The following is a 27,940-nucleotide window of genomic DNA, read 5'->3' as shown; positions in this document are numbered from 1 at the left end:
TTAATTGTAGGCCGAGCATCAACTTTCTTAATCACTGGGACAGAAGCACTGTACCTTATCTTGGATGTAATGGACCATTTCAGGGAAGGAAGGCATTTGCTTCCCAGCACTCTCCTTTTCATTTTTACCAGGAAGTGTTCTCAGTACTCGCTGAGCCTCCCCATGCACCTCTTCCCGCCTTTTAGGAAAAAGAAAGGAGAAATAGACATTTGTACAGAACAAATGGCCTTTTACAAGCAATAAGGTTTCTTGCGCAGCTCGAAGAGAAAACAGTTTTTAATAGAAAGTGTTTTTTTTAAAAAAAAAGGAGAAAGAAAAAAGCTCAAAAGCTATTTCAAAAAATTTGTTTCTTCTAGAGAAGGGGAAGAAAAAAGGCTGGTGATGAGTGGCCTTTGCAGAACAGTCTAGAGTAGCTCATTTCTGTATCTCTTACATCCTGCTGAGGTTCAACAGCAGCTTCTGGTTCCCACATCCTTCTTTTCCTCCTCCTCCCATCACTTCACATATTCAAGCTTTAGCTCATTCCTACCAAGTTTACTGCTATTTGCTCAGCCGAAGAACAGCTTTTGAAAAAGTGCCAGTTCTACAATGATAGAGGTTCATTGCAAGAGATATGTTTAGCCATTTCTAGTTATACAACAGCTACACAGATCAAAACTTGAGCACTTTAAGTTAATAAGAAAAACCACCTGAATGGCAAGGACAAATGAAATGATTATTACAGCTTAATGAGTCACCTACTTCTCAGCAGAGGATGACAACTTTCACATGTTCATGATCCTAACTCTTGGCAAATACAAGTTAAAAACAGATTGCCACAATTCACCAGGAAAAAAAAAGAATTTCTAAGCACTGTAAAAATGATCTAAGTTAATGCATTTTACTTTGCAATTGATCATTAGCAAGCACTGTTTTAGTGACTGCAGTTCACTGGAAACAAGAGTCATGAAAAAGAATCCAAGCCATAGGCTGCCGTAAGGCACAGTAATATTACCCCATAGGACTGTCAAGAATGCCACTAGGTAAAGTCCAATTTCCCAACTGCCATGTTGGATTTTCAGTATGTTACCTTACACATACATTTGGATGAAAAATCAATCAACACTTACGGGTCTCCAGCAGCTAACAGTAGTAAGTATCTGGAAGGGATATGATCTGGAGGGAATACTGTGCTAGCAAATTTCACAGCCACTTGACGTACTTGAACTTCAGGCTGAGAGAGAGTAAACAAATACATGTTTGAGTTTAAATGAACACTAATGACAGGTACTCACACCTTGTAACTTGCCATTTCAGCTCTATTCTCCTCAGATACCACCATGACTGAAACAGGATAGAGAGAAGAAAAGCAGCTAGCTTCTCACAAATATACAAGTGGAGAATTAAATGTTTAGTTACATATATACATACTTCTGAAGAAGTAGGTAGCTCTAATTCTTACACATCTGAACTGCCCACCACAAAGCAACTTTGAAATGAAGACTGACACACAGAAGCTGTCCACAGAAAAGAAAACTACATAGAGGAGCAGCATAATCAGAGATAGAGAAAAAAATAGCTTATGAAGGTCATTTCCTCTGCTGAGTTCAGAAAGTCGTAAAGTGATACTGCCTTAAGATACAGATCAATTGAGTGCACAGCCAAAGCAGTCACCAATATGAAAACACTGCTTACATGGCTAATGGTGAACCACTAGAAATACATATACCTCTGTGGTCACCTTGGATGCCCATATAAACATGCAACATAGAAGAGCCACTGATTCCGAAAACCCAGGCCCACACCCCTTAAAAGTTCTTATACAAAAGTAGGATATAAGTAAGAAAGTCAGTGAAATTATTTTCCTGTGGTAGTCAGTGTTTTCCTGATTTCTACAATGGTAGATATCATACTCCTTACTGTAATCTCCATTTGGTAGTGAATGATCCTTTCTACTAAACTCCTAGTTTCACAAAGCTTTTCACCATATATTGTACTTGAAGTAGTTACTCCTCCATCAAGTTCTCTTAGAAGAAAACTACTAGACACCCAGTGCACTGCAGAAGACTTGTTTCTTTTGAAAATAAATCAGAAATAGAAAACTGCACTGTTATTATTCCAGCCACTGCATCTCATTAAAAATATTTCACCTCACCATACAGAATCCCCCAACAAAGATACAGCAATACGCTCAATAGGAAAAGGGAAACCAGCTCCAAAAAGCATACACCAGTGTCAGAAAACAGGAAAGAGAGCAGTAATGCTCTTTAAGCTACTTAATTTTGATTCCACTGAAAATACCTTTATTAGATAAGAAGCCACAAGAGCTTCCATCAGAGTACACTGGGCTCCTTCCAAGTTACTATATGCTCCAACCATCATAGATAAGGCCTCCTGAATAGCAAGCCTGGTATCAGCTTCTTCCTGCAATACAAAACGAAAAGTTTTGTTACTTATCAGTGCACAGCGACACAAACAAAGAAAAAACAGCTCGAAGTACTAAACTTTTCCCAAAGCCAAATCAGCACCTACCTTGCATAAAGCTTCAAAAAACTGTTGCACCAGTGCTATATCCTTGGTAAAGAGCTGAGGCATTCGGCTGAAACAAGACCATTTCTTTCATGAAATTATTTGTTTTTTACTTGAAATGTTTCATATTTCATTGGTCTTCCCCTCATCCCACCTCTTAACTGCCAGATATGGCCAGCACAGATAGTTTACTCTACCTCATCTACTTACACTATAGTGCAGAGCAGCTCTCAGTACAGTTCAGAAATCAAGATATTCTACAGACAATTACTTAGTCACCAGCACACCAGTCTGTTTCTGGACATACCACTTGCCTATCTTCATGCTCTCTAGTCTCTGCTGTACATTCCTCAAACTTATGTTTCTGGCAATCCAGAAAGTGAAGCCATTTCTTAAATTCTGTGCATAATTCATAAGCTGCTATTAATCCCTGCAAGCAAAGCCATCAGCCAACGATGTATTTCATTATGGAGACATCAGAGGAAGAATGCTTTTCTCTGCAGTGTACATTTAGTTGCAAAATTGCCACGTGGCACAAGGCTTTCTGCTGAAAAATTAATAGATTGTTCTGGAAAAACTATTTGACATCCTGTTACCTAAGCTCTTCAGTTACCTGGAAAGTTTTCCAACTGCAGAATATGCCATTGATAGCAGTTTGGAATCCTTGAATGAAAAAACAACAAACATAAGTCAAAAAAGAAATATATAAAAGTACACCTATTCTTTATAACTAATCATTTAAACATTTACTTCAAATCGCATCTCCATAGCTTTTAAACAGACTTTTAAGAACAAAGCATCCTGGGGAAAAAAAAAGGTCACATTGCAATGTATAAGCATAACATAGGAACAGAGAGACTGTACTTTTCCAAACATAACAGAAAATTACAAATGGCAATAAGATGTAATTCTTCTGGTCTCAGTTAATTGCATTTTCTAATGCAGAACAACTAAGAAGATTTGGTATATATATGAAACAGGAACAAAGAAACAAATACCTTTCACTGACCCTAATCAGCAGTTTTAGGCAACGGAAGCTGCCTGTGCAGTGTATCCTGAACATGACCATGGCTGAAAATATACACAGGCATTTACCCTCTCCTAAACACTCCCCTTCCATGCCTTCTTCAATGGCAAGGGACTCCTACACCTGCAAACACCAGCTCAGGCCATAAAGTCACATACAGAGATTTCAGTGAGCCAGAAAGAGGACCAAATATGCACGAGAGGAAGCTGGCAAAAATAAGCCCTTGACAGGATATTTAAGGAAGTATCTTGGGGAATTTGCTTTCTGCAACAGCATTGGAAATACCAAATATTCTTTTGGCCAGATTGAAGTTGCTCATTGTGTAAAAAGGGGCAAGATATTACAAGCAGGCCTTGCATCACTGCAGTATATGTGTGGGGTTGAGGTCTCCTTGTTTAGTAACTAGTTACACCAGCTGGATGCTGCTGTGGCCTCACTCTTTAAATTTAACATCACTACATCCTAAGACTCTGCAAATGCTGTTCAAACACCTACGCACAGCTGTTAGATAAATATAACATAGTTTTTCTATAATACCCTGTCAATATATTAGTGTCTTCCTCTCCTAAAAACTTCCCATACAGTGTTGCCCTTTGATGGCAATTTCAGACAACTATAGAGACTTATCCAAGATCTTTGTCTTTTGCTTGCATGTACAGAAAGAAACATAAATATAAGGTTAAATCCTTTCAACTCACCTCTTTGTATTCATTGATCAGCTTTGTAAGTCCATTTAAAAGCATTGGGCCTAAGGGCTTTATTTTACTTTCTGGACAACTGAAATACAACAAAGAAAACATTATTTTTTGTATCTCTTAAGGATTTCTTCCATCAGTATAATTTTTCTCAGCTTTGCTATATTGAGAAATCGCAGCTTAATATGTGCAAGAACACCCATGCAAACTCCAAAATTATTTTCAAGATTAAGAAAAACATAATTTTAAATATCCTCTGCCCTTAAGTAAGTTTTATGTTTAGTAAACAGGGCAACTTCCAAGCACACAGTTTGAAAACACTGTGCCCATTCTCAGTTACTTACATGATACAAATATGATGCACAAACTGCAATGATAGACTTCTCAGTTTGGTATTGGTGTTTGCACCAAAGAGTCCATCGTAGACCACCTGGTCAGAAGGAAGAAAAGAGTAGATCAGAGAGTAGCTTGCCTCAGTTTCAGGAGTTTTTTGATCCCCCTTACTCAAGGGGAATCAAAACCTTCATCCATAACTAAGTTTCAATTCATTCCCTAAGTATGGGGGGAACTGAATTATCAGGTCATTCATACAAGTAGCTACAGACCATAATCACTACCTGAATGTTTGCTGGGAATGTTTCTGCAGCTTGTCTAGATCGCAGAAGATGAGGAACAATCTTTAATTTAACTCGAGTACTGACCGATTCTCGTTTCATTTCCGGCTTCGGAACAGTTCCCTGTCAGAAACAGAGTCGAAGTAACACAGTACATCTTTGGGTGTAAGTGCTTCTAAGTTGGCTAAATTATCTTCAGCAAATTAGTATGTATTGAGACAAAAAAAAAAAGTATTTAGTAGCAAAAATGTTCAGTAAAAGCCGAGTTCAAAGGAAATGACAAATTTAAGAAATATATCCACTTTCTCCAGCAAATAAATTAAGGCAGCTAAAATAAAGCCTTTTGATATTAAGCAAGTACACAACTCTGAAAGCAAGTCTTACCTCCTTGGTTTTCAGTGGTATATCCCCAAGATACACTTTAAACATTTTGTTGACAATAGCAGGATTATTCCAGTCAATTAAACTAAAGGAGGAAAAAAATAAATAAATTTCAAACACCAATTTGTTAGACCCTTATCTTAGATTACTTTTCAAAATATATACATATTTTACAGCATTTTTCATCGTATTCTCTGCCTTGTCTGAAATTTATTAGGTCTAGCTTGAATTCTAATCACTCTTCCCACATTCAGATAATAGATAATCACAAAATAAAGGATGAGAAGTGATTCCAAATCACATTCATAAATAAGATGATCCCAAATAGTTCATGAGAAACCTACAAGATCACGTTTCTTCCACTGAAGCAAGATATGTAAACTGTCTCATCCATGGAATGAACACAGAATGGTCACCTTTTAACAAACTTCTCCACTTTCTTCAGCTGCAGTGCTTTGACATTTCAGTATAGAAGAGGATTTTTTTTTTTTTTTTTTAATCTTCAGGACTATTTTGTTTTCGCCCTCAGACAAACCTGTCAGTCTCCACAGTAACCACTGTTTTGAGTCTGCCAGTAGAAATCCATTTACAGGAAGAAAATGATTCAGTCTAAATCCAATTCACACGGAGAACCTAGCAGCTAGCAAATCAGAACACAGTTCCTTCAAAAACCTCGTGTAGTTTGAACTCTGACCTGAGAGTTTCTCCAGAATGCTGGACACTAGCAACTAACAGAACTGTTCAGAATACAAAAAGGAAAAGCATTCATGTTTCAGAGGGGAAGTGGGGTGACAAAAGAGCCTCTTTCTTTCATTAAAGTTACTGATTTCCAAATAAGTGGGCAGTAGAGTACCACGTATTTCTCACACAAGACATTTAGCATTGCATATCTAACTGCATTTTGTGCAAACATACTTTATTCTCCAGGCACAGAATACTACCACAAAGGGAAATAAGAGACAAGCAGTAAAGAACAGACTAACATCAATACCCACACTGTCATTACTTAGTAAAACTGTTCCCCTGTCACAACTGAGATGCACAAATAAACTTGAGCAGAGAAGGTTTCACACAGCACTTACGACATGTTTGACTCAAAATTAGTTAGTCCTACACTTCAAAATACAAAAGCCACCTACACATTTCAAAGGCAGGCTTATCCCATTCCAAATTTCTGACATGGGCCAATGAACCTCACATGGTCAGGAAATAGTACCAGTAGCCATTATAGCAACTATACCGGCCTCATGTATCAGAGGACAAAAGGTGGCTGCAGAAAGGCTGGAAACTTTACTGCTGTGGGTAACAGCAGCTGTTCTCGACTATGGTCCACTGTCAATCTTCACTATTTCCTTTACTCCTTTTCTAAATTAAATGAAAAAACATTTTTCCATGGAAGACTACATAGTCATGTCAATGTGGATCACATATTAAGGCCTTATACACTACCAGTGATCTACAGAGGGCAATTTGGAAACCAAGGAGTAAGAAAATGGTACAAAAGCAATGCCAAAGATGACTGAAAACAGACAGCTAAACAAACTTCAGAGCTGATTTTCCCAGCTGCAAGACAGCTACCTAGACTACCAGCTCTGTGTGAATACACATATGGTGACAGATTCACAGCCATTCAGGGGACTGCAGCCTCCTTCCTTCCAGAGTACGTTTCCAGAGCACTACATTAACTGCCATTAGCATTGTTAGAAACACTAATACCATCTCTCCTAAACACCCAAGCCCGTACCTTTGTTTGCTTTTCAATTCAAGGTCTGCTGCAGTGGCAACACTGTGTCTTGTGTCACTGGAGGCTACAACCAGATGTATAACAGCTTCAAGCTCTGGCACCTGCTCGGCTTCAATGAACTTCACGATCCCCAGCTTACACTATTTAGTAATGTGGAAAGTAAAGGCAGTATTACTTGCAAGAAAGCATGTGTCATAGTAACTATAGGAATTCAACTGTCTGAAATATCAGCTTTTGCTTGCTAAATTATCGCTAAAGAAGTGGAGAGCATGTCAGCTTTTCTCTCCTCTTGCCTTCTGTCAAAGCAGTCACCTGTAGTTGAGTATTAGCATAGCAGCTTGGGAGTGGGCTACTTCTCTGCAGTGGGCCACTTCTCTTCCCTTTCAGTGAAGGGCTGCTAAGATGACTAAGCGATTGAAGCATATCTCATACGAGGAAAGGCAGAGAGAGCTTGGACTGTTCAGCCTGGAGAAGATGACTAAGGGAGGCTTTCATCAATGTGTATAAATAACTGAAGTGAGGGTGTAAAGAGGATGGGGCCAGACCCTTTTCAGTGGTACCCAGTCTCAGGACAAAAGGAACAGGCACAAACTGAAACGCAAGAAGTTCTGTCTGAAGGTTAGGGAAAAATTCTTCACTGTGAGAGTGGCTGAGCACTGGAACAGGTTGCCCAGAGAGGTTGTGGAGTCTCCATCCTTGGGAGATATTCGAAAGCAGTCTGGCCAAGGTCCTGGGCAACTTGCTATAGGTGATCTTGCTTGAGAAGGGGAGTCAGACTAGATCTCCAAGATCCCTTCCAACGTCAACCATTCTGTGATTCTTCTAAAAAAACTGCAATTTTGTCAACATAAGGTAGTTTTGCAACCTTATTACCTCTAAGAAAACACAGGAGTGTAGTTGTGTGTGCTCCCAAACTACCTTTGAGACAGACTGAGGGAGGCATCTTCAGCCTCCATCTCGTTCTAAACTTCCTAACACATCAGGTGAGAGTTTCTCAGTAAATTCTTTCAAGACAACTAAACACCTTATCAGAATTATTTATTTTTCTTCAAGCCTTTCTTCTCCCTATGTGTAGCTGCCTTTGTTACTACCGCCATTCCACCAAGGATCAGCCGCTGTGACTGCAGGTACCTGTTCCAGCTGTTCTGGTGTCCATGGGCTATCTCCAATTACCCTTTTGGCTGCATAAAAGCTCATCCCTGGAGGAGGTTGAGGGATTCCAGGACCTCCCGGGCTACTAGTGGATGACGAGCCCTGTGTGGAGGGCAGGTTTTGTCGAGTCTGAGATTCATTCAATACAAACCTAAAAAGATAGAAAAGGAGCTTCATTAAAGGCTTTATCAATCCACATTGCCAGCTGAATTAGATGCTGGTATGGAGCAATCAACCTAGCCTGTGCAGCTTCATATATTATTCTTTAATCCCATGATTCTGGCATTCATCTGAGACTAAACTGCCAGTTATCCCAGTACCTACTGCAACAGCAATAAAGATTTCATTGTAACTGTTTGAAAATAAGTCTTTGCTTAGAAAGAGAAGCATTCGCTGGCACTTCTGAGAAGAGTTATGGGGTTATAAGCCACCAAAAATTCTCTCTGCTATACTCAAAGTCAATACTTAAGCAATACCAGATTTAACAAATTTATATTCAAAGATCCAGCAACATTTGGATGATTTTTTTTCAAAGACTGGAACTTAGCAAAGGAAATAAAGCACAGAGTGAAACACCAGGAAAATCCTTCATATATAAAAATACATAACAATCACATCTCAGAAACAGCTCACTGTTTTCATGCTGAGAAGGCAGAAAAGAAAAAAAACACTAAGACTGAATTCACACACCTGAGCCTTTTTGGAGGTTGGCTAGTTCAGCCACCCTGTGCACATGTATATACTCTTTCAAAAGCCACTCTCCCAGTCTTGATAAATGCAAAAACGCACCAAAATTGTAGCACAGCAAGAATTATTTTGCTCCAGAACATCATAATCTATTCTGCTTTCAGCACAGAGCAGCAAAAGGAAGCAAGTCTCAGCACTGAAGATAAATGTTCATCTCAAGTCTCCAAAAGAAATTTTTTAGATAGTCAAAACTTTGAACAGCTGAACTTGATTTTGAGCTTTAAGCCCTGCAGTTAATTTTAGTGGTTGTTTAACCATGCAGACTACTGGGACTAATTCAAAACTAGGTAATGACTGAGCACATTCTACCAGGCACAAATTAGCTGTAAACAGCTGTAAACCATTTCACTTCAGGGACTAAGACTTAAAGAGACAGGCATCCAGAGCCAGAGGCTAGCTGAAAACATTGAGTGCTTTCTGGACAGAAAATGAAACCAGAAAAAAAAATAGTGTTGCTCCATCATCACAGTTTAAGTATTCAAAAATCAGTTGTCATGCTCTGCCAGGGTACACAAACACCTAAAGAACAAAAGCCTCACTAGGGAGCCAGAGAACTTCACATCCTGAAGCTAAAGCTACAACAGTGTTGAGGTGAAACTAACAGCATAAACTTGGGGCAAACTGCAGCCTGTGAGTTGTGAAGAGCAGGCTGTGCATTTTGAATTACAAGCTACAATAGGCTACACACTCAGTGAGTAAAGAAGTGGCCCCCAAAAAATCTGACAGGAACATGACCTCTGGCAGAGGTATAGTTTTTAAGAGATAAGTCATATGCTTACTATCTTAAAAGTGATTCTTTTGGGTTAATCCACTTGGTAAACTAGAGTTAGGTGATTAAAAGAAATCCTACTGGAATCAAGGCACTATAAGAAAAAGAAGTGTTCTACTGTAAATTTTTCTTCAAAGCAAAAATTCCCCAGGCAATAAAGACACAAAACCCAATGGAAAGTGGCTTTTGAGAAAGCACTAACCTTATTAGACACCAGGATACTTCTAACAAGCACAGAACAGTAATTCAAATTGCTTTGCAAACAATTGTTGCTCTCAGAACTAGTGTTCATGCCAACACTAGCCATTACTACTAAAGCTTTCTCATTGCAAGACCAACCTTCCCACTAAATGTTCTGTTTTGGAAAGCAAAAGTTTTCGAAGGTTATACTTATGACTTTGGAGGACTAAGCCTCAGAACTCAGCTACAGGAAGACGAGCACACAGTTTGATTCTTCCTATTTTAAAAGTTTGGTTATGTGAAGCACAGCTCACACTTCTCACAGATTCCCTTTGATGTCAAAGGATGTGAACTTCAAAACAGTGTAACATCTAATTATGCAGAAAAAAGATGTTAAGAACGAGATCAACACCCTCCTCTAGAATTACGATCCTGCTTTGTACCTTATTGAAATATGTAACTGATTTCCTTTGACCTAGACAATAAAAGCGTATTTTAAATGATTTTCCCAATGCAGCTGTAATGTTTCACACATGAAGAACATGTCATCACGTGACAAGGCTGCTACTTACTCTCACTTACCCGTAAGGCATAAGAAGGACATCCAACATAAAGTCCAAAAGCAGCTGTACAGTCTTTGGTTTTTCAGCAAGATTAAATGGAGAAGCTGCTGCTTTCAATGGTTCAACAGGATATTTCATGTGAAAAAGGGTTGGTATTAAAAGATGCATTAGGCTGAAAAACAATTACATTTACTGCAACCATTCAAAAAAACACGTGTTTTTACATAACATTAAAAGAGAAATGTTTAAGAACACCTCTGGTCTTTTAAATAGCAAAGATTCATAAAACTTACACAGATTCATAACTGAGGCCTCTGTTGCCTTCCAAAATACTTTACAAAGGAAGGCAGAAGATAAACTAGGATATGCACTTAAAATACTTAAGTATGTGCACACCTGTGAACATATACACACACAAGTCTACACAAGTCATTGCCTGTATCCACACTTTGGATGTTTTATGTCACAAATTTAGCTTTATAAACCACAGTCTAGGACTGTCTCATCTGCAAGACTTTTAAAGTTTTAGAACTGAGTCTGCCTAGAGCAGAAGGTAATCCACGCTGTCTAGATTCACTGATCAAGTGTGCACCAACAAATGTATTACACACCAGTACAGCTGGACTTCCCAAAGCCACCTTCATCCATTTACTTGTTTCTGAGCCAGGGTAAATCATGGCCCCAGAGAAGACAAAGGTTTTTCTCACTGACATCAAGAATAGGTAAGAAAGATTTTACTGCAGAATCTTTCAGTAAGGTCATTTGAAAATATCTTTATACTGTAATGGTGCTGTGAAATGAATGAAGATGATTTTCATGTCTCTTTCCATCACCAACATGATGGAAATCAGCCTCATGTAAGTAAGAATCAAGACATTATTAATTATGCAGTTTCTAGAAGTGCTCGGTACACAGAATTTTCAAACCTTTGTCCTGCAACATTTCTCCCCCCACCAGTGTCTGAAGTCAACAGGGATTTGGGGGTTTTCACAATTTAGAGTGGCTTGCCTGGGACACTTACAGCTGTTCCTGTTGCTAGACAGAACATATTTTCTGTAGGATAAGCCCTAAGCTGGAAACCCAAACCCATAATTTCATGAAAATGTGGGACAGACAGGCATAAACATCATATCACAGGCCCCTTATCATATAAGAAGTCTGCTGGAGTGGATGCTGTGTATTATTACAGTATTAGATTATCTCACTTTGTACCAAACTTAGAATTGTTGATCTAAATTGTGTAAACCAAGAACATCCTAAGCAACCAAGCTTCAAACAAGAAGAAAAATCTTGTTTTACTAAAATGATACAAACAGGATTCACTCCTGAATAAGCAGTTATACCTATCTTGCTGAGGTTGAGGTTTCCCTTCCATTGCAGTGAGGAGAGTTGGAGCCAATTCACATTGTTTTTCCACAGACAAACGAGGGTATCCCATCTTAACATAAATTATGGTAAAATTCTAAAAGGGTAGAAAAAAAAAAAACATAGTACTGCAACAGCACAGAGAAATTATCTATTCTTTAAACTCTTATGCTGTGTTGCTGAACTGATGTTGGAAACAACTGATGTTTTGGAAGATCCAATTCCTTAATTCTAAGGCTCACTTGGAATGACAGCTTTCAAAGGGGAGGTGGTTCAGCAAGACCTACGCAGAAGCAGCTGGAAAACAATCACAGAAAAAACATCTGATTTTTACTCACTAGCAGTTTCACCAAAAGGACCATTACCTGAGCAACAGCTTCAAGTAGGGCAAATCTAACATTCTCATTTCCTTTTCTAAAAAAATAAAATAGTAGGTACTACTGAGTAAGTAGAGAAATTAGCAATACAGGAAGGGTTCTCTTGAAATGTATTTGTAAAGCATCATATTTAAAAGTGGCAAATGCAATACAGAGTCCAGCAAAAGGAGCACTGGACAGCAACACTAAATACCTAAATCTCTTTAACCACTGTTTTGATGCAAATCCAGCTAAGAACTGGAGAGCTGTGCATTCAATGGCCTGGTTGAAATAAACATGTAAGTTCAACTCCAATTAAAAATTCTATCTAAAACTATTAAAGATGGAAAAACTGATGACAACAAGGACATACCTAGTCTTCAACTCTTCCGATAGTGCCTCTGATTTAAAATATATTTTAAAAAAGCATATTAACAAAGGTAGAAAATGCAGTTGGTGGTTGCATAAAGTCTTTAGCTTGCCCTGACAAAATGTGAGCCCTAGTTACTACCTCATGCTCCAAAGTACTGCTTTGGACAAACTGAACTTAAACTTTTTTTGTCGTTAAAAAAATAACCATTTAGAACTTATTCCATTTGTAAGATGTAAACCACAAGACTGATTAATATTAACCTTTTCAGCAATTAATGGTAATTTTTCCTCAGGTGAGCACACATATTTGAGTCACTCCCACCTAATGTCTGTACCTGAAGAAACTAACTCACTTCCCTAGCGACACTAGCAGAGACTGTTTGGTGCAAACTGTGCCTTCAGGGCACAGAGAGGGCAGAGGGTGGACACAGGTGTGCAACCAGGCAGACCGCAGTATGCAGGAAGAGGTGAGGGGACAGATAGATGCAGGCAAAGGGCTGACAACCATAACACGCTGTTGCAATTCAGACACTGCAAACTTAAGCTGTGCACTTTGTTGACATTTATTTGGGGAAAAAGTGCAAAAACCATGTCACAGCAGGAAAGCTTCAAACTACTGAGACAGACCTAGCACAGTATTGCAGTGGGAAGCACTATACTTCCTCAAAGATGGCACTTGTTATAGGAAGCCTACTATCTCACAGCACAAAACAACAAGCATCACTTGGGTACACTAAATGAGTTAACTTAGATTTTTGATATGTCCAGGCAAAAGCATATATGTATTTCAAGTCTGTCATCAAACAAGACGTTTCTTTTACAACTCCACAGAACACATGCAGTTTAAAAACCCTTTGCCATTTCCAAAAGGTGAACTCTGGAAAATCTCATTGCTGAAAAGCAATCTGAGATTAGTTCTACATGACTGCAGTTTAACTGTCCGAGCATTTTTCCTTCTATGAGGTGATATTTTCCATTAAGGCTATGTATGACTTGATAGCCAAATGAGAAAGTCAGAAAATTTCCATATGATTTTATTGCCTTTTTCACACTAGTGATTTGCAATAGACATACTGCAGCTGAAATAAAAATTGCCTTCATTAGTTTCACAAAAACACTTTAAGCTATTTTCACTTTTAAATTATACTGAATGAAATTATCACTCAGTTTTCCCCCTCTATAAAACAGATATTTTTCTCTTAGTTTCTTGCTCAGTAGAGGTTCTGACTGTACAAACACATAAAAACATAGGTTCTTACAGGTTCAGAGAAATGCAAATGTTTCTAATTTAAGACCTTGACCTGCACATAATAGGATAAGGACTGGTTCTCAATAGCTGCTTACACAATAAGACCTCTACAATAAATAAGGCCTGTACAATACAAGTAATTACAATCCATACATTCATAAAAGATCAAGAGTAATTATCTGTAATTTAACAAAGTCAGTGGTATAGCATCTTTCTGAAAGTAAGTTTCACCCACAAGAGACTATAAAATTCTGTTTTAAAAAAAAAATCACTTAAAACAAACTTTTACAATAGCATGCTTCTAAGGAAAACTGCCACCTTGATACAAGAGCTTTGAAGAATAATCTGCTTGTTACAAGTAAGTCAGCAACCAGTCTTGGAAGAACAGGTACTTACGGTGACAAAAGACACTGCAGAAGGATCTTGATATTGAACTAGTAGTGTTTCTACTGGAAGCTGGATTTTTGGACGACTTTTGATGCGCTTGTTCAGATGAACCAGCAGCTCCATAACCTAAGAGGAAGAAAAACTTGAAAGAATCACCATTATTTTTAAGAATTTGGGCTCAAGACATTCCCAGTACATTACATGAACCTATTAAATACAGATGAGTCTGGAAATCATCTGATGAACTCCCTAGAGACAATGGCAGCAATCACTTATCATATAATCTCAGAGCCACTCTGACATGTCTCAAGTCACTATCAGACACATATCAACATCCCCAAATCCATGCCATGACCAACAACTTCCATCAGCAGAAATGCCAGGAAGCACTGATTATTGAAAACAACCAGTTCATTCTGCGCAGGCTTAGGAATTTTGCATCGCTGCTGTCTGCTCTCTCTTGCAGCTGTATGGTAACTCCAATTCATGACATAGAACAGAAACTCATGAAAAAACTACCCATAAAGTTCTTCAATGAGTGTATGAAAGATGATACTTAGTGCTAAACAAGACAGAAATGAAGTATTTCAGACGTGAAAAAGGGGCTGACAGGGACCCCATGACATCTGGCATGGTAAAGAACTCACCCCGCCCCAGGACAGCACAGCACTATCTGTGACACCAGCTGGGGCCAGGAGCAGCTCTACAAAGAAGCCCTGGCCCCAGCAGCAGTGAGCAGAGCAAGGGCAGTCATACACCCACAAATCCTGAGGGTAGCAGTGTCCTGGGTGAGCAGGGGCATGGCCCAGAACAAGGGCAGGGCAGGGACAGTCCCCTCTGCTCAGCTTTGTCACACTCTGGCCAGACGTTGCAGGAGAGAGATCCACAACTCTGAGCATCCAAGAAGCACCCAAAGCTTTTGGGACCTGCCAAGATCCCCTTCATGCTATATTATCCTGTGAGTCTACAGTCCTATGAAATAATTTCTTAGCACCAAGTCCACTTAATGAGATACAAGCAAATAGAGGAACCTAAGAAATTACAGACAATGGGACAAAACTGTTAAGAATCTCCATTACCTGCAGCAATAGTACTGAGAAATCGCACTGAATGCCTCCAGCTTCCAGATAATAACCTGATTCTCAAGCACAGGGGTGCAAAAATACAGTTACATTAAATGGAATCTGCTCAGTTCCACTAAAATTAGAGACAGCCCTAACGAATCCAAGATGTATATTGACCCTAAGCAACTCAAGTAAAAAATCCAGGGTGCCACCCTGCCCTCTGCTTTCAGTGACTCACCAGCTTGACTATACTATGGTGAAAAAGCAGCTACTTACTGTCACTGAAGGTGACCAAGGCAAGCAGATCCGTATCTGTTCAGATACAATCCTTGCATCCACTTTATGACTAGACTTCAACCAAAATAATGGCTAAATATAACCCAGATAAACTGCATAGTTGAGCACAAACATGTGATGAAGCCTAGAGGTTAGCTGACAACCTAAGTAAAGCTGAGCTAACAATTTTTACTAGACTTCTTGCAACTATAGTGACACATTTCTATTGTTTTATATGTAAGAAATATTGTCTGCACAATTTTTCATTGTAAGGCCAGAAAAGCATACACATGCAACTATAGCAGAATTTGAGGAACCTGCTCACATTATCCAAAGTAGCTATAAAAAAAAATGGTTGGATTGGAGTATGTATGAGGCTTGGCTCATATCATCCTCCTCTAGTCATTAACATCACATTGGTGCACTAAGCAACTCATCCAGTAGTACGTATTTGACCTTGACATGTCTACACTTCTGTGGAATTCATTAGAGCCTGATTACTTCTTATGTTTTTGTCAGCTTCATACAGGTTGCAAGAAGAGGGATGGTATCTGATCTGGTAGAAATGCTGTTGTACAGTCAGTACATCAAATTTTTTTCAAGCACCTCTGAACCAGCAGAGCTCACACTGGTTTACCTCTTTGGGCCACATGACTGATATAGCAAATCCTAGCACTACATTTATACAAGTGTCAATCTGTGGCCTGAAAAGGGATTACCTTTTCAGAGTAAATTGATTAAGAAGATATAGGTGTTGTAAGCTTATCTATATAACTAGACTAGACTATAGTCTAACTAGACTATATCCTAGACCTGAAAACTTCCACACAATGTGTTAAAGGAAAAGCAATGTGTTTTTCCTTTTCTGCTCTAACACCACAAGCTTAAGAAAAAAAGTCAGGATGTGATTTCAAAGTTAAATTACAGCATAAGCAACCTGTCTGATATATTAAACTACACCGTACTCCTGAAGTTGGGTGAAAGCAAGTACTGAAACTGTACTGGTCTTAGCAATGCAGAGATGTTATTTTTTGCTCCTATAGTTACACTACTAACAGCTACACTATAGATGAAATTACAGTGGCATGAATTTTCAAACTTCACACTTTTTTTTTTTTTAAACCGGCAAAATAATCACAAGAGAGAAATGCCATGGTATGTCACTTTGCTTATAGTCAGTCCCTGGGTGAATAAAGAGTTTGTCCTTCTCCTTCCATTCTATTTTATATGCTTTATTAGCCTTCATTTTCCAAGGCTCTGGGTGGTTCTGAAAAAATGTTAAGCCTCTCACTTATTTCCATTGTCTCCACATGATCTGGAGTTAAAAAAATAGGGACATTCTTTGTTGTCCACTGGTTAAAGTTAGCAAAGGACAGATAGATATTTGTATTTTAAAATACTAATGACTTTGAAACACAATAGAGTTTTTAGACTTTCTTCTACCAACTTAAAGAGCAGAATAAGAGCAGCAGACTGAAAAGTTGAACTTTGATGTAACAGGAAAAAGGCAATGTGCATGTTAAACAGATTTACCTACAAGATACACACTGACCAGTCAATCTTCACTGATGCTTATCAGAAAAAGAAAATCCCTGTCAGTTTTTCCTTTACCTGTTTCACCGATAATTTAAATCACTTCACTGACAATGTAAAAAGCCCAACAACTGAATAGGTTTTTGTTCAGCTTTGAATTTATTCTGAAAACAGAATACTAAGAATCAACTTCAGTGATATGTCAGAAGCAGAATTCTAGGTAATTTCCTTCATTACAATGGAGCTGACAGACAGTAGAAAGAATAGGAAATTGTTCTAAGTGCTTATGATACTATCATCACCTTGTAATGATACTCTGCAGTTTAAGTGCTCAGGAGGAGGAAGAAGAAACAAGTTTTATTTAATTTTTCTTTCTAACACAAACTACAATTCACCACCAGGGGACTGACATGTGTTTTTGAGAGGCCTCTAAGAATTTCATTTTCAAAGTGTCATAGTCTTCTCCCTTTCCTGAATTGCACAACACTCCAGAGAAACAGCCAACATATTCCAATTTACTAATCGAAAAAAAAAATACCATACACAAATACCTTAAGGAAGCTAGTTGGATGCCTTTCTTCACTGCTTCCAGTGCAGATAAGCATGTGCTCAGAAGAACCTTCCTTCCGAGGAAAAAAAAGATCTGTCCTTCAGCACAGTGGAACGGTTCTACATGTAGGGACCCTTTTTCATGTGACCACTGTTGAGACCATGTTTTGCTTAGAAAATCCATGTTCTAGTTATATGAAGGTTCTGAAATCTACTGAAAAAGCCAATCACAGTACAGTCATTTTGCTATTTCTACAAGACGAAAAGATTTTTTTTTCTCCCTGAAGTCTGTCATCAGGTAGCTTTCTGATGAAGGGTTGCAGATTCATCCTCTGCTTTCCGATTCCACTGCTCTAAACCTGGTCAGATATCTTATAGTCAGCTTCTGCCTTGTGGGTCTCTTCTGGTCACATCCTCCTGGCAGAGCACTAAACACAAGTGGATGTTCCGCTGCCAAAATCCAAATCAGGTCATATCTCTTCTGCCTGAACACTGGTTTTAGCAATCCTTTCACACACTAACACAACTGCTGTTCCACAATACTTTTGTAAAACTATTGTCCTGGAAAAAACTGCTAGTAAAGACAATTCAGTTCCCTGCTACAGAATGCAACTACATCACAGAATTCCTTCAGATACATATTAAATTCCATCTTCAAAACTGGTCAGTCCTTGCTCCTATTCCTAAAACTAGGCAAGCAAAAAACATCATTAAGTATACCTTCATGGTCTTCAGTAGGCAGAAGCAAGCTTGCTATACATGTGCTGTGATTCAGTTGAATGCAAAATGGCCTTAACTTGGAAGTCAGATAGTTATAGCTTGATTAGTGCTGTCCCTCTGCCAAAAATCTTGATCTCAGGCTAACCCACAGTTAGCTGGCTTCAAGTTAAAACAAGTGCAATCTCCATACATCTGCAAAAGACCTTGCTGATATAACAATGACTCAGGTTTTCTTTAAACCTTGGCAGTTTTAATAGCCCCCTTCTGCCCATCAGGCTCATGACATTTCCTCAAAGAAAATACCTCCTCATGGAGAACAAAAAGAGCAGTAAATCATGCTGCATCTAGGACATTTATTTCTCCCCAGTCACAACAACTTACCACTATGGTAAACTGCACCCTTACCTTTTTACGAACTCCTTCCTGTGTGCTGGACAGCTTGAGGAGAACAGGGGGTAGAAATTTGGAAATAATGTTCTGTAACTGCTCATCTGTTTCTGCATGGCCAAGACGCAAGAATACACGTTCAAGTTGATCTGCAATTAAAAAAAAAAAAAAAAAAAAAAAAAAAAGTTGAAAATCAAATTTGTTTTCTTACTCATGCAGTAAGAAAACAACTTTTCCTGAAAATCCCTTAATGGGTCTGTAAGCGAGGCTATATACAATTCTTAAAGTACTTCCAGCTCAACAGCACTCAGCACAGATCTACTTTTAACACTCACTGAGCAAACTGTTGATGGCAGAAACCAGTCTGATGGCTTCCAGTACTAGACTACAGTTATGTACAGACCAGTCCTATCAAAGACAGAAGCAACTAAGATTTCCTTGACGCTGCTCCATGCCATGCTTCAACTAAAAGCCTGAAGATCTCTAAAGGGGAAAAGAAAAGTTATCATCTCTAATCATTCTGTGCTGTTTCTGCTCTGACTGCAAAGGTGAGGGTTGTGAGGCTGCTAGTTTTTAAATGATGTTCCTGCTGTATTACGCATTCAGACCACAACATTCCATATATTCTACTAGATAGTTAGAAGGCAAAAAGATGTGGCCAATTCTTGTTATATCTAGGGTTCCAGTCATGCAGGACCTCATTGTTGTAACTGCTGTGCAAATAGAACAAAAACATTAAACACGTATAATATGTCCAAGAGCACAGCTAATATCATAGAAAGAAAAGAGACTCAGCAAGGTATAAGCTATAAACTTGAGGCAAGCAGGACCACGGTAGCTGCATACAAACAAACAGGTTGTGCACCTGAAAGCACAAGAAATAAGTTGCATAGGCTAGTGACTATTGTTCCAGAGTAAATTTGCTACTGATGGAGCAAGATTAAATCACATCGAAATGCTGGCCATATATTCATAGAACATCTTGAAAAACATTACCGGTTTTCCAACTAGCTCTGTTAAGCCACAGATCTCCTAGAAAGACTTTTATGAAGCTGTACAAATTCTGACTGAATCAATTAATGATTTGTTCCAATTTGTTACTCTTGCTTTTAAAAGACATCATTATCACCAGCAAGAATGAGACAGCAATTGTGAAACGCAGGATGTGTTCCCGTAACTTAAAAGACAGAGCTCCTATTATTGCTCTGTAAAGCTGCCAGAACTTGGTAATGAATCCATTTATCTTCTTCCCACCAGCAAGTCTTCACCCCAAACTGAGGAAGGAACTTTAAAAAGCCTGAATGTCAATAAAGAGGTAGAAGTTGCAATTTTTACAAGATGAAGAGAGGAAGAATACAGAAAAAAATATAAGAAATATTTGCCTAAATAAGGTAACGAGATCATTTCAGGAAAACAGATGAGGTCAAAATCTTCTGTCAGCAGCTCAAGTACAAGGACTTTGGACCATCTGTCTTTAAACTAAAGAATGGGAGAGCCACTATTTTAGGCACAAGAATGCAGCTGCCCTGACAGTTAAGCTAGAGGCAAAGCAAAACACCGGTGGCACAGCAACACTCCCAATGGCTGGGCTGAGGAGAGTGCTCCTACACAAAACTGTGAATGCCTTTCTTTTCTGCACTGTAGCAATGCAGGCCAGATTCACAGAAAGCAAGGAAATCAAGTGTTTCTGAAAGGACTAGAGGTCTTAAGACATCCTGCAGGGAGGAAAGCACTCCTCCATAAATGGATCAGAAGCGACATGCTGCAAGCTGAGATCAGAGGGAGACCACAGCATACACCTCCTCTGGGAGGGAGAGGTCACTGGACAGGCTGTGAAGAACCCCAGTAGCAGAAAAGGGAAAAAGTACTAGCTGGGGCTAGTTAGGGCAGAGTTAAACAGACAAGATGCAGGTGATTATATCAGTCAGGGCATACAGTTAGGCCTTCAGTGGACAAAAAGGATGTTCAAATTCCAACACAGCTCTAGCTACAAACTTCCCACTATGTAGCTGCAAAAGCCTTTACTGTTCTATTTTTTAATCTGTCCTATCTCTATATTAAGCATCTTCACAGCATCACTCCTCCTCTACTGGCTGCAGTCTAAGCAGAAGCATATCACTTCTAACATTTTATTTTCTGCTGAACAAACACGGTAGGCACTTGGAAAGACAGAACTATGACATTTTGCTGTAAGACAAATTACAGGTCAAAACCATGCAGCACCTATAATGCAAAATAATTTGCTAGTCAATCTTGTTTCAGGCAGATTTCATGAAATATTTGTGTGGTCAAGTACTCAACAACTTTGTGGGTTTTTTTGTTTGTTTGTTTTTAGTTAAAGTCCTAACAATTCCTTTCTTTCTCCACCTACCTTTTTGTGGCGTATTTCACTTTCCTATTTCCTCCATTCAGTAACTCCATGATGTCAGACAATTAAAAGCCTGCCTGGGACATTCCAAGCAGCTGAAATAATCCATATCATTAATATAACCTTTAACTCTTTCCCTTCAGACCTGGAATACCACTAAATTCCATCATCCTCAAACCAACTTGCTGAGGAACTTTCCCAGGAATATGTTTCTTCACCTGGCAAACAACCATACTTGAATGCAGGGAAATACAAGTCAAAATATTTCCAAAGCCATTTATTTATAAATTCTAGACAATATACGCCTTCCAAGAGGCATAGAAACATTTACATCTCTGTCCACAGGAAATGCAAAAATGTACTAAATTGTAAGCATCTACTTCCTTCACAGCTTCCTCCAGCTTTCCATTGTCATAAGCAGCATAACAACAGATTAAGAGAGAAAAAAAAAGCTATTCCCTTGTTCACTGTGGCTGTGAAGTATGTTTAGTACTTCCCAGACCTCTGTCCAGTCAGTTAAGTCCTAATACCACAAGCAGGTATCCTTCTCTTAAATGTAAGCATGAGAGAACTTGTTGGCAAATTCAAGGAGACTAGTCACCTGGCTGTAGCAAAAAAGTTGGTCAGGAATCTGTTGGATCAATGCCAAGTCACTCACCCATGCCGCTGATGCAGGCTGTATCCATAGCCGGAGGACCAGAAAACGAAGAAGAGGAATGTGACGACAGAACCACACACCTTCACTAGTATAGTACATCAACCAAATTTTATCCAACTAACAGTTAAGATTATCTCTCAAACTCATAGTCTTCATTACTGAAGAGCATAAACCCTAAAAGACTAAAGGACCACATCTGCTGGTCCAGGACAGCAGACAGCAGACCAGGACTCAGATGCTGAGTCCCACTTCCACTGCAGACCAGAGGTGGTGTGGGGCAAATGCCTTTCTCTGAGCATTTAGGTCTCAAGATCTATCCTCCCTGTTCATGCCTGCAAAAGTGAATGGAACACTGTGCATTTAAAACAGGCATCAAACAAGATGGAAGATTTGCTCAGTCTATCTCACATGACTACAGCACACATTTTACAACTTTAAGAATGAAGCCAAAACCTTCTCTATCTAGTTTTACAGTCCCTAACATACCAGGGTTGTAAATATACTTTGGGCCACTAGGTTCTATTATAATAATTAAAGCAAGAGGCCTAACTTGCTTTGCTACATACCACAGAAAAGATAACATAATCCCACTTTGAATAAACCTTAGCATCCAAAATTACTACTACAGCAAGCTCATTCGAGCTTGACAGTAAGCACATTCCATTTAAAAACATAAAGTCATTGCACCTCTCAAACTTCATCTTTGCTAGAAACACTGAACGTGAAATGTCATTCAAATGACACACACAAATCTTTTCCCTTCATAAGTTGATTAATGCAGTGTTTTGTTAACAAAGATAATTTGCAGAGGTTTTTTTGAAGCTTTTGATGGAAGTAGTAAGAGATATGAGATACAGTAAGGCAGAATTTTACCCCAATCTATAATATTGCTGTTAGAGATTTGAGATTTAACAAAAGGCTTCTACTTCCTAAACCTCACCTTAAACTCTTATCCCAAACTTAAGACTAGTATTTCTTTAGTACTGCTTCCCAGTTATAGTGCTCACTGTACACAAAATCATATAAATTCATGACATTATCTGCACAGTCAAAATCTATTGCAGTTTAACTCTGGCAAACATGGTGGGCAGTGCATGCTCTTAGAGACTAAGGACCAACTCTTAATACAATCCAGAGAACTAAAAAACTATCATGTTTATTCTATTTACTCTGTCAAGAAAGTCAGAATGAAGGAGAGAAAGGTAGGAAAGCAAGGAGACTTCACTGGAAGCACAGACTGAAAGCTTGCTGAGATCCTAGTCATGCAGAGCTCTAAATAAATCACCCCCAAGAACAGTCTTGCACTCTAGCACTACTAGAAGCATTAGAAAAGAGCAGGGCTCATGCTGATCACTGCAGGCTTCTAGGTCACTTCACAGTAGAGAGAGATCCCCTTGCTCTGTCATTCTGTTTTAGAAAAAACAACCAAGATAAGATTAATTCAATACTACCACTCAGCTTATCACCGAATTCATTACTTTGGGATATTCTTGCAAGTTTCCTTTTATCAAGTATGAAAGCCAGATAAAATTTGTTTCAAGAAATATGATCAGTACATCACCTAAAATTTGGTTATGAGGTATATGCAACCATAGTCCCAGGAAAGTTTTCCCATTGTATTATACTGCACATGATTGGTTTAACAGATGCAGTCTTAGAAAGATGATAAATACACCACAGCTACAGTATTTAATATTTACTAAGCTAATTAACATTTACTAAGCATTAAAAAATAACAATGAACTGCATGAGTATAAGAATAAAATTATTTTAAATATCCTTATAGTTAAGTTCATGCATAATTTTGAACAGGTATTTATGTATCTTGGTACCATCACAGTTCTTTCCTTGGTGCTGTGCAGTGTTCTTCACACAACAGAAAGAAAAGTTGTCTTTACTGTTTTTTTTTTTTTTTTTTTTTTTTTTTTTTTTTTAAAGAGAGTGTGTTCTCAAAAGGATGAGTATAAAAAGATAAATATGGAGAATTTAAAAATAGGCATTATACATGAAGGGACCTTTCATTTCACTATATGTGAAAGAACTAAAATGGCAAGAAAACAAGATACATATTTGTATCACTGCTTCCAGCACCACTGTCCAATTTGTGTCTACAGACAGGGTGTGTTTGGAATTAGAAATCCTCAAGTTACCATGGCAATGCAGTTACCTGTTTGTGAGAAAACTTCTGTTTCTTTGCAGTCTTTGTTCAAAATTACAAGGATGAATACTGGTTTCAAGTACTTAAGACCAGTCCTCTTGCAAAAACAGAAGGACAGATTTCAAAATGTATAGTACACAGTTTTACAAGAAAGTGACCTTAACAGCAGGGCTTTAACTTGCGCTTTATAAACTTTCAGATCCTGTGACACTGGTTACAATGGGTCAGATTTATTCCTATGTCCCACAACTTCAGAACTGATCCTGCAGGCACTCACGCCAACAGCAAAACTTCATCCTGCTCACTGCATGCCCCTTCTTCTGGCTCTGCCATTTGGTAGCTTGCCAAAGGGGACAACAGAAAGGAAGATAAAGAAAGGAGAAGTAAATAAATAAATAGCTTAAGGTTTTCCATTCTTTAGCAAGGGAGTTTCTCTGTCCGCTTCCTTTTTAATAAAAAAATAAAAAATAAAAACAAAACCCAAGGAAATTAAGTCTTTCAATACTTGGCTTTACTAAGGTAGTTAGCTCACCATTTTTCCACCTTTTTAATCAAAAAAAAAAAAAAAAATCTGCTGTCAGTTCAGCTGAGCTCAGTTCCATTTCAGGTGTCCAGCTTCTCCTCCCTGCCTTTACATAAGATAAGGAATTAGCTCCCCATGGCATTTATAGATGTTCTGTGTACCAAGTCAGTCATTCTGCACTGACTGCTCAGCAATGCTTATTTGGTAATTGAGTATTACATAAAATTCACCATTCTTTTTACACAAACAGACTCAAGGAACTGTGAAGCTGGGACATGTCACGTTAACTATATATCATGGTTTAACTAATTGACACCAGAGTATCCTAGGAACTCTAAAGACAGTCTGGGCCCTCAGCAAAACAGAGTAGGACAGAAAAGTTCAGTGCATACAGTGGGAATTTATTTTCCCTTTCCTTGGAAACTACATTGTATTTGACAGAAAAATGCAGCAGGACTGCTATATTAAAGTATTTCTAGAAGTACGCTTTATAAAAACAAACAATCCCACAAAACCCTTCCCAATTACTTTAATTCTGCAAACCCAACATTTTCTCCAGAACATCCTACACTAAATAAAGAGCACCAGATACCAGAGTGTTTCAACTTCACTGCCTAAATGACAGAGGAGTTTAAGGGACAGATATGTATTAACACAAAAGCCCTACTATAGTTTTCAGTTCCTCCAGAGTTAAGCAATTGTTTCTGCACTATTCTGGTCGCAGAAGAAAGGATCAAGTTAGGAAATCAAACTGATTCTTATTTATTGGTCCACTACTAAAATAGGACTTAAGTTCTTGTTCAAACATTATCAGACTCTGGGAGAAACTGTATATAGTATGCTTATAGCAGCAGACAGGAAATCAAGATTTGCTGGTACTATCACTGGTTCTACTAGTAATTCATTACGTGCCTACAGGCAAATCACTTAACTAACGGAGCATTTATAGAAGCTGGCTAATCACCAGGTTATTTTACAAAAGCTGAGCGGGAAGGTTGATAAGGGGGAAGTGTTTCTCTTTTTTCATCCTATTCTTTCTTCCTCCTGTTCTCCCATTTTATACAAAAGCTAATAAAAAAGTTCAAATAGCTTACTGAAATCCAAAATTCTCACAGTATGTCAGATTCAGACTCTCCATTCAAATGGCTAGCTCTATTTGCTGAAGATCTATTCTCTTACATCTGAACTCTTAAAGCTTTAGGGCCAGTTTGCTGAACTGGCATTCATTTCTAAACTGTCGTACATTCATTTTTACACTGCTTTCAAATAATTTGTCCTCTAAGTGGTAAACATCTTCAAGGAAGTTTAAGCAGACAGTAAAAAGCTTATCTTTTTTGACTGGAGCAACAGATCAAAGTTTCCTATAGCAATGGTATACATAAAACAGGGAAAAGTGGTTGTCCAATTTAAAACTAATAATTATTGTTATTGCTATTTGAGGAATATTCCTCATCCTAAAGAGGATGAAGTTTATTTGCATTATTATACAATTTGATTATTTAATGTGTCTCAAACACAGGACAGTACAAACAAGGTCTACAAAAAGATGGTTCAATCATACACTCCTTTACCTGAGCAACTTTTCTTCATTAGCTTTAATTATTACCTAAAACTACAGCACTTTTCACCCATTCACAGAGGCAGTACTAGGAAAAAGCTTTCCTCTCCCTTCAAAAGAAAAAAAAGAACTATTTGAATAAAAACTCTTCTGAAGTACAGTTCTTTACAGTGTGTATGGATGCAATGGACAACTAACCAGAATGATATTATTTAATTATTATCAGGAATCTTCATTTAAGGTCACTCTTCCTTTCAGAGCAGTTTAACACCAATGGCTACACAGCAACAGATACATGCTTGAGAACTGTTTTTTTTGCAAGGTCAGATGTGGGGGCTGGGAAGCTAGATGCCACACAGATAAATACCAAGGATCTACATGCAAGTGCTCTTAAGTGACCAGTTTCATCAAGTGGAAACACGCCAGCATCGTAAAAGGGACAGACGAATTTCTTGGATCACAGCAGGTGTGAGGCCTGTTGTGGTCATGACTGCACTTTATCTCAGTTGTCAGTGGAATAAATAGCTTGGGATTTGTGTCCTCAGATATAAGGATCAGTGTAACTTAAAAACCCTTCTAACTCCACCTTGAGATCCTCTCTCTCTCTTTTCGGTGACATAAGGCATATCTCCCCCACTGCCGTATCCCATACTGCACACAGCTGAGCTCCAGGCACATCTGACCCAAAGAGCGGAACAGGAACATTATCCTCGTGGATGTGAGCAAAAGACAAAAGGAGCAAGTTATGCAGCGCACAGCAGTGCCCAAGATCTGAAGGCCAAGACCTCGGAAACATGCTCCAACTATTTCTTCTGCCCTTCATCTCTGGTGATAGCATTAAGCTCATTGCCAAATCCACTATTTCAAAACAGCCACGGGTCTTTTCACTTGGCTGGCTCGTACGTTATCTTATTATTTATTCCTCAAGGACGGGAGAAGCAGGAAGAGACAGGCAGGTCTCCACAATTTCGCAGGCTTCTCCCGCGGCCCACCCGCCACTTAGCGCGCCAGGCGGCCACGCAGCTCTGCAGGCGAGCACCGGCCCCGGCCGGTCTCCCCGCCGCGCCGGCCATGTGCGCCCAGAGGCGGGTGGCTCGGGTCGGCGGCCGAGGCCGCGCCCAGGCAGCTCCTGCGGGCCGCCGCGGCGGGAGCTGCCGTCCCGCCGCACCGGCGACGCATGAGCGCAACGCCCCGGGATCCTGGGGCGGCGGAAGGGGGCTGTTCACCACGGGGTGCCCCGACGACGAGGCGCCCCGCGGGCCGCGGCGCGGGCCGGGCCGGGCAGGGCAGCCGCCGCCGGGACTACACGTCCCAGCCTGCCGCGGAGGGAGGGAGGGAGCCCCCCGCCGCGCCGCCGTTCCCGGGCCGGTATGACGGCGCACGGCAGCGGCCTGCGCCTGCCCCTGCCAGCTGGCGCCTCGCCTCGCCTCCCCCCGCCCAACGGCCGCGCGAGCCCCAACGGCCGCGCGAGCCCCAACGGCCGCGCGAGCCCCAACGGCCGCGCGAGCCCCAACGGCCGCGCGAGCCCCAACGGCCGCGCGAGCCCCAACGGCCGCGCCGCCACTCACTGAGCTCGTCCAGGGCGGCCGCAGCCATGTTGCCGGCTGGGCAGGGAGGAGGCGGCGGCGGCGGGCGCTGCGGGGAGCACCGCGCTGCCCGCCCCCGCTGCGCGGCCGGCGGCGGGGAGCTGCGGGGAGGCCGCGGGCCGCGCTCCCTCTTCCCGCTGCTGCTCCCTGTGGCTCCGCGACGCCATGAGGGACAACGAGCGGGCGAGCGCCCGCCCTCCTGCCGCCGCCTTATATTTAGGGAGAGCTGAGGCACGGTCCCGCCGCCGCCCCTGTGGCTGCCCGCCCGCCGCCGGCCCCGCGGCCCGCCAGCTCCGCGCGGAGCGGCGGCTCCTCTCCGCCGCCCTCGCACACACCGCGCCGGGCGAGAGCACTGACCCGAGTCCATGCTGACCTCCATGTCGGCCGGGCACCGGTCTGCGGCTCTCAGGAAAGCGGTTGAGGAGGAAAATGGGTCAGCGAGCGAGGACGG

At 40.1% G+C, this 27,940-nt stretch overlaps 1 protein-coding gene across 6 annotated transcripts in view; it reads right to left on the bottom strand.

The window, feature by feature from the left end:
* ECPAS (Ecm29 proteasome adaptor and scaffold) overlaps positions 1-27,940 on the bottom strand; it is a 64,828-nt gene extending 36,888 nt beyond the window's left edge. For 3 of the 6 annotated variants that reach the window (XM_062599220.1, XM_062599221.1, XM_062599225.1), the window contains exons 1-16: positions 27,847-27,940; positions 18,657-18,787; positions 14,119-14,235; positions 11,724-11,842; positions 10,400-10,552; positions 8,101-8,272; positions 6,970-7,109; positions 5,229-5,310; positions 4,848-4,967; positions 4,575-4,660; positions 4,234-4,312; positions 3,122-3,171; positions 2,512-2,578; positions 2,281-2,403; positions 1,110-1,213; positions 55-178 (exon numbers count right to left, since the gene is read on the bottom strand). In XM_062599220.1, coding sequence (XP_062455204.1) covers positions 55-178; positions 1,110-1,213; positions 2,281-2,403; positions 2,512-2,578; positions 3,122-3,171; positions 4,234-4,312; positions 4,575-4,660; positions 4,848-4,967; positions 5,229-5,310; positions 6,970-7,109; positions 8,101-8,272; positions 10,400-10,552; positions 11,724-11,842; positions 14,119-14,235; positions 18,657-18,787; positions 27,847-27,868 — 1,689 coding nt within the window. In that variant the 5' untranslated portion in view covers positions 27,869-27,940. Of the gene's footprint in view, positions 1-54; positions 179-1,109; positions 1,214-2,280; positions 2,404-2,511; positions 2,579-3,121; positions 3,172-4,233; positions 4,313-4,574; positions 4,661-4,847; positions 4,968-5,228; positions 5,311-6,969; positions 7,110-8,100; positions 8,273-10,399; positions 10,553-11,723; positions 11,843-14,118; positions 14,236-18,656; positions 18,788-21,009; positions 21,271-27,846 lie in introns of those variants that run through there. The other 3 variants (XM_062599222.1, XM_062599223.1, XM_062599224.1) reach the window with 3 other exon arrangements.

The sequence above is a fragment of the Rhea pennata genome, chromosome Z, assembly GCF_028389875.1.
Source record: "Rhea pennata isolate bPtePen1 chromosome Z, bPtePen1.pri, whole genome shotgun sequence".
Taxonomy (NCBI): domain Eukaryota; kingdom Metazoa; phylum Chordata; class Aves; order Rheiformes; family Rheidae; genus Rhea; species Rhea pennata.
Note: the sequence above shows the minus strand (reverse complement) of the source record. Positions and strands in the feature narration are given on the sequence as shown.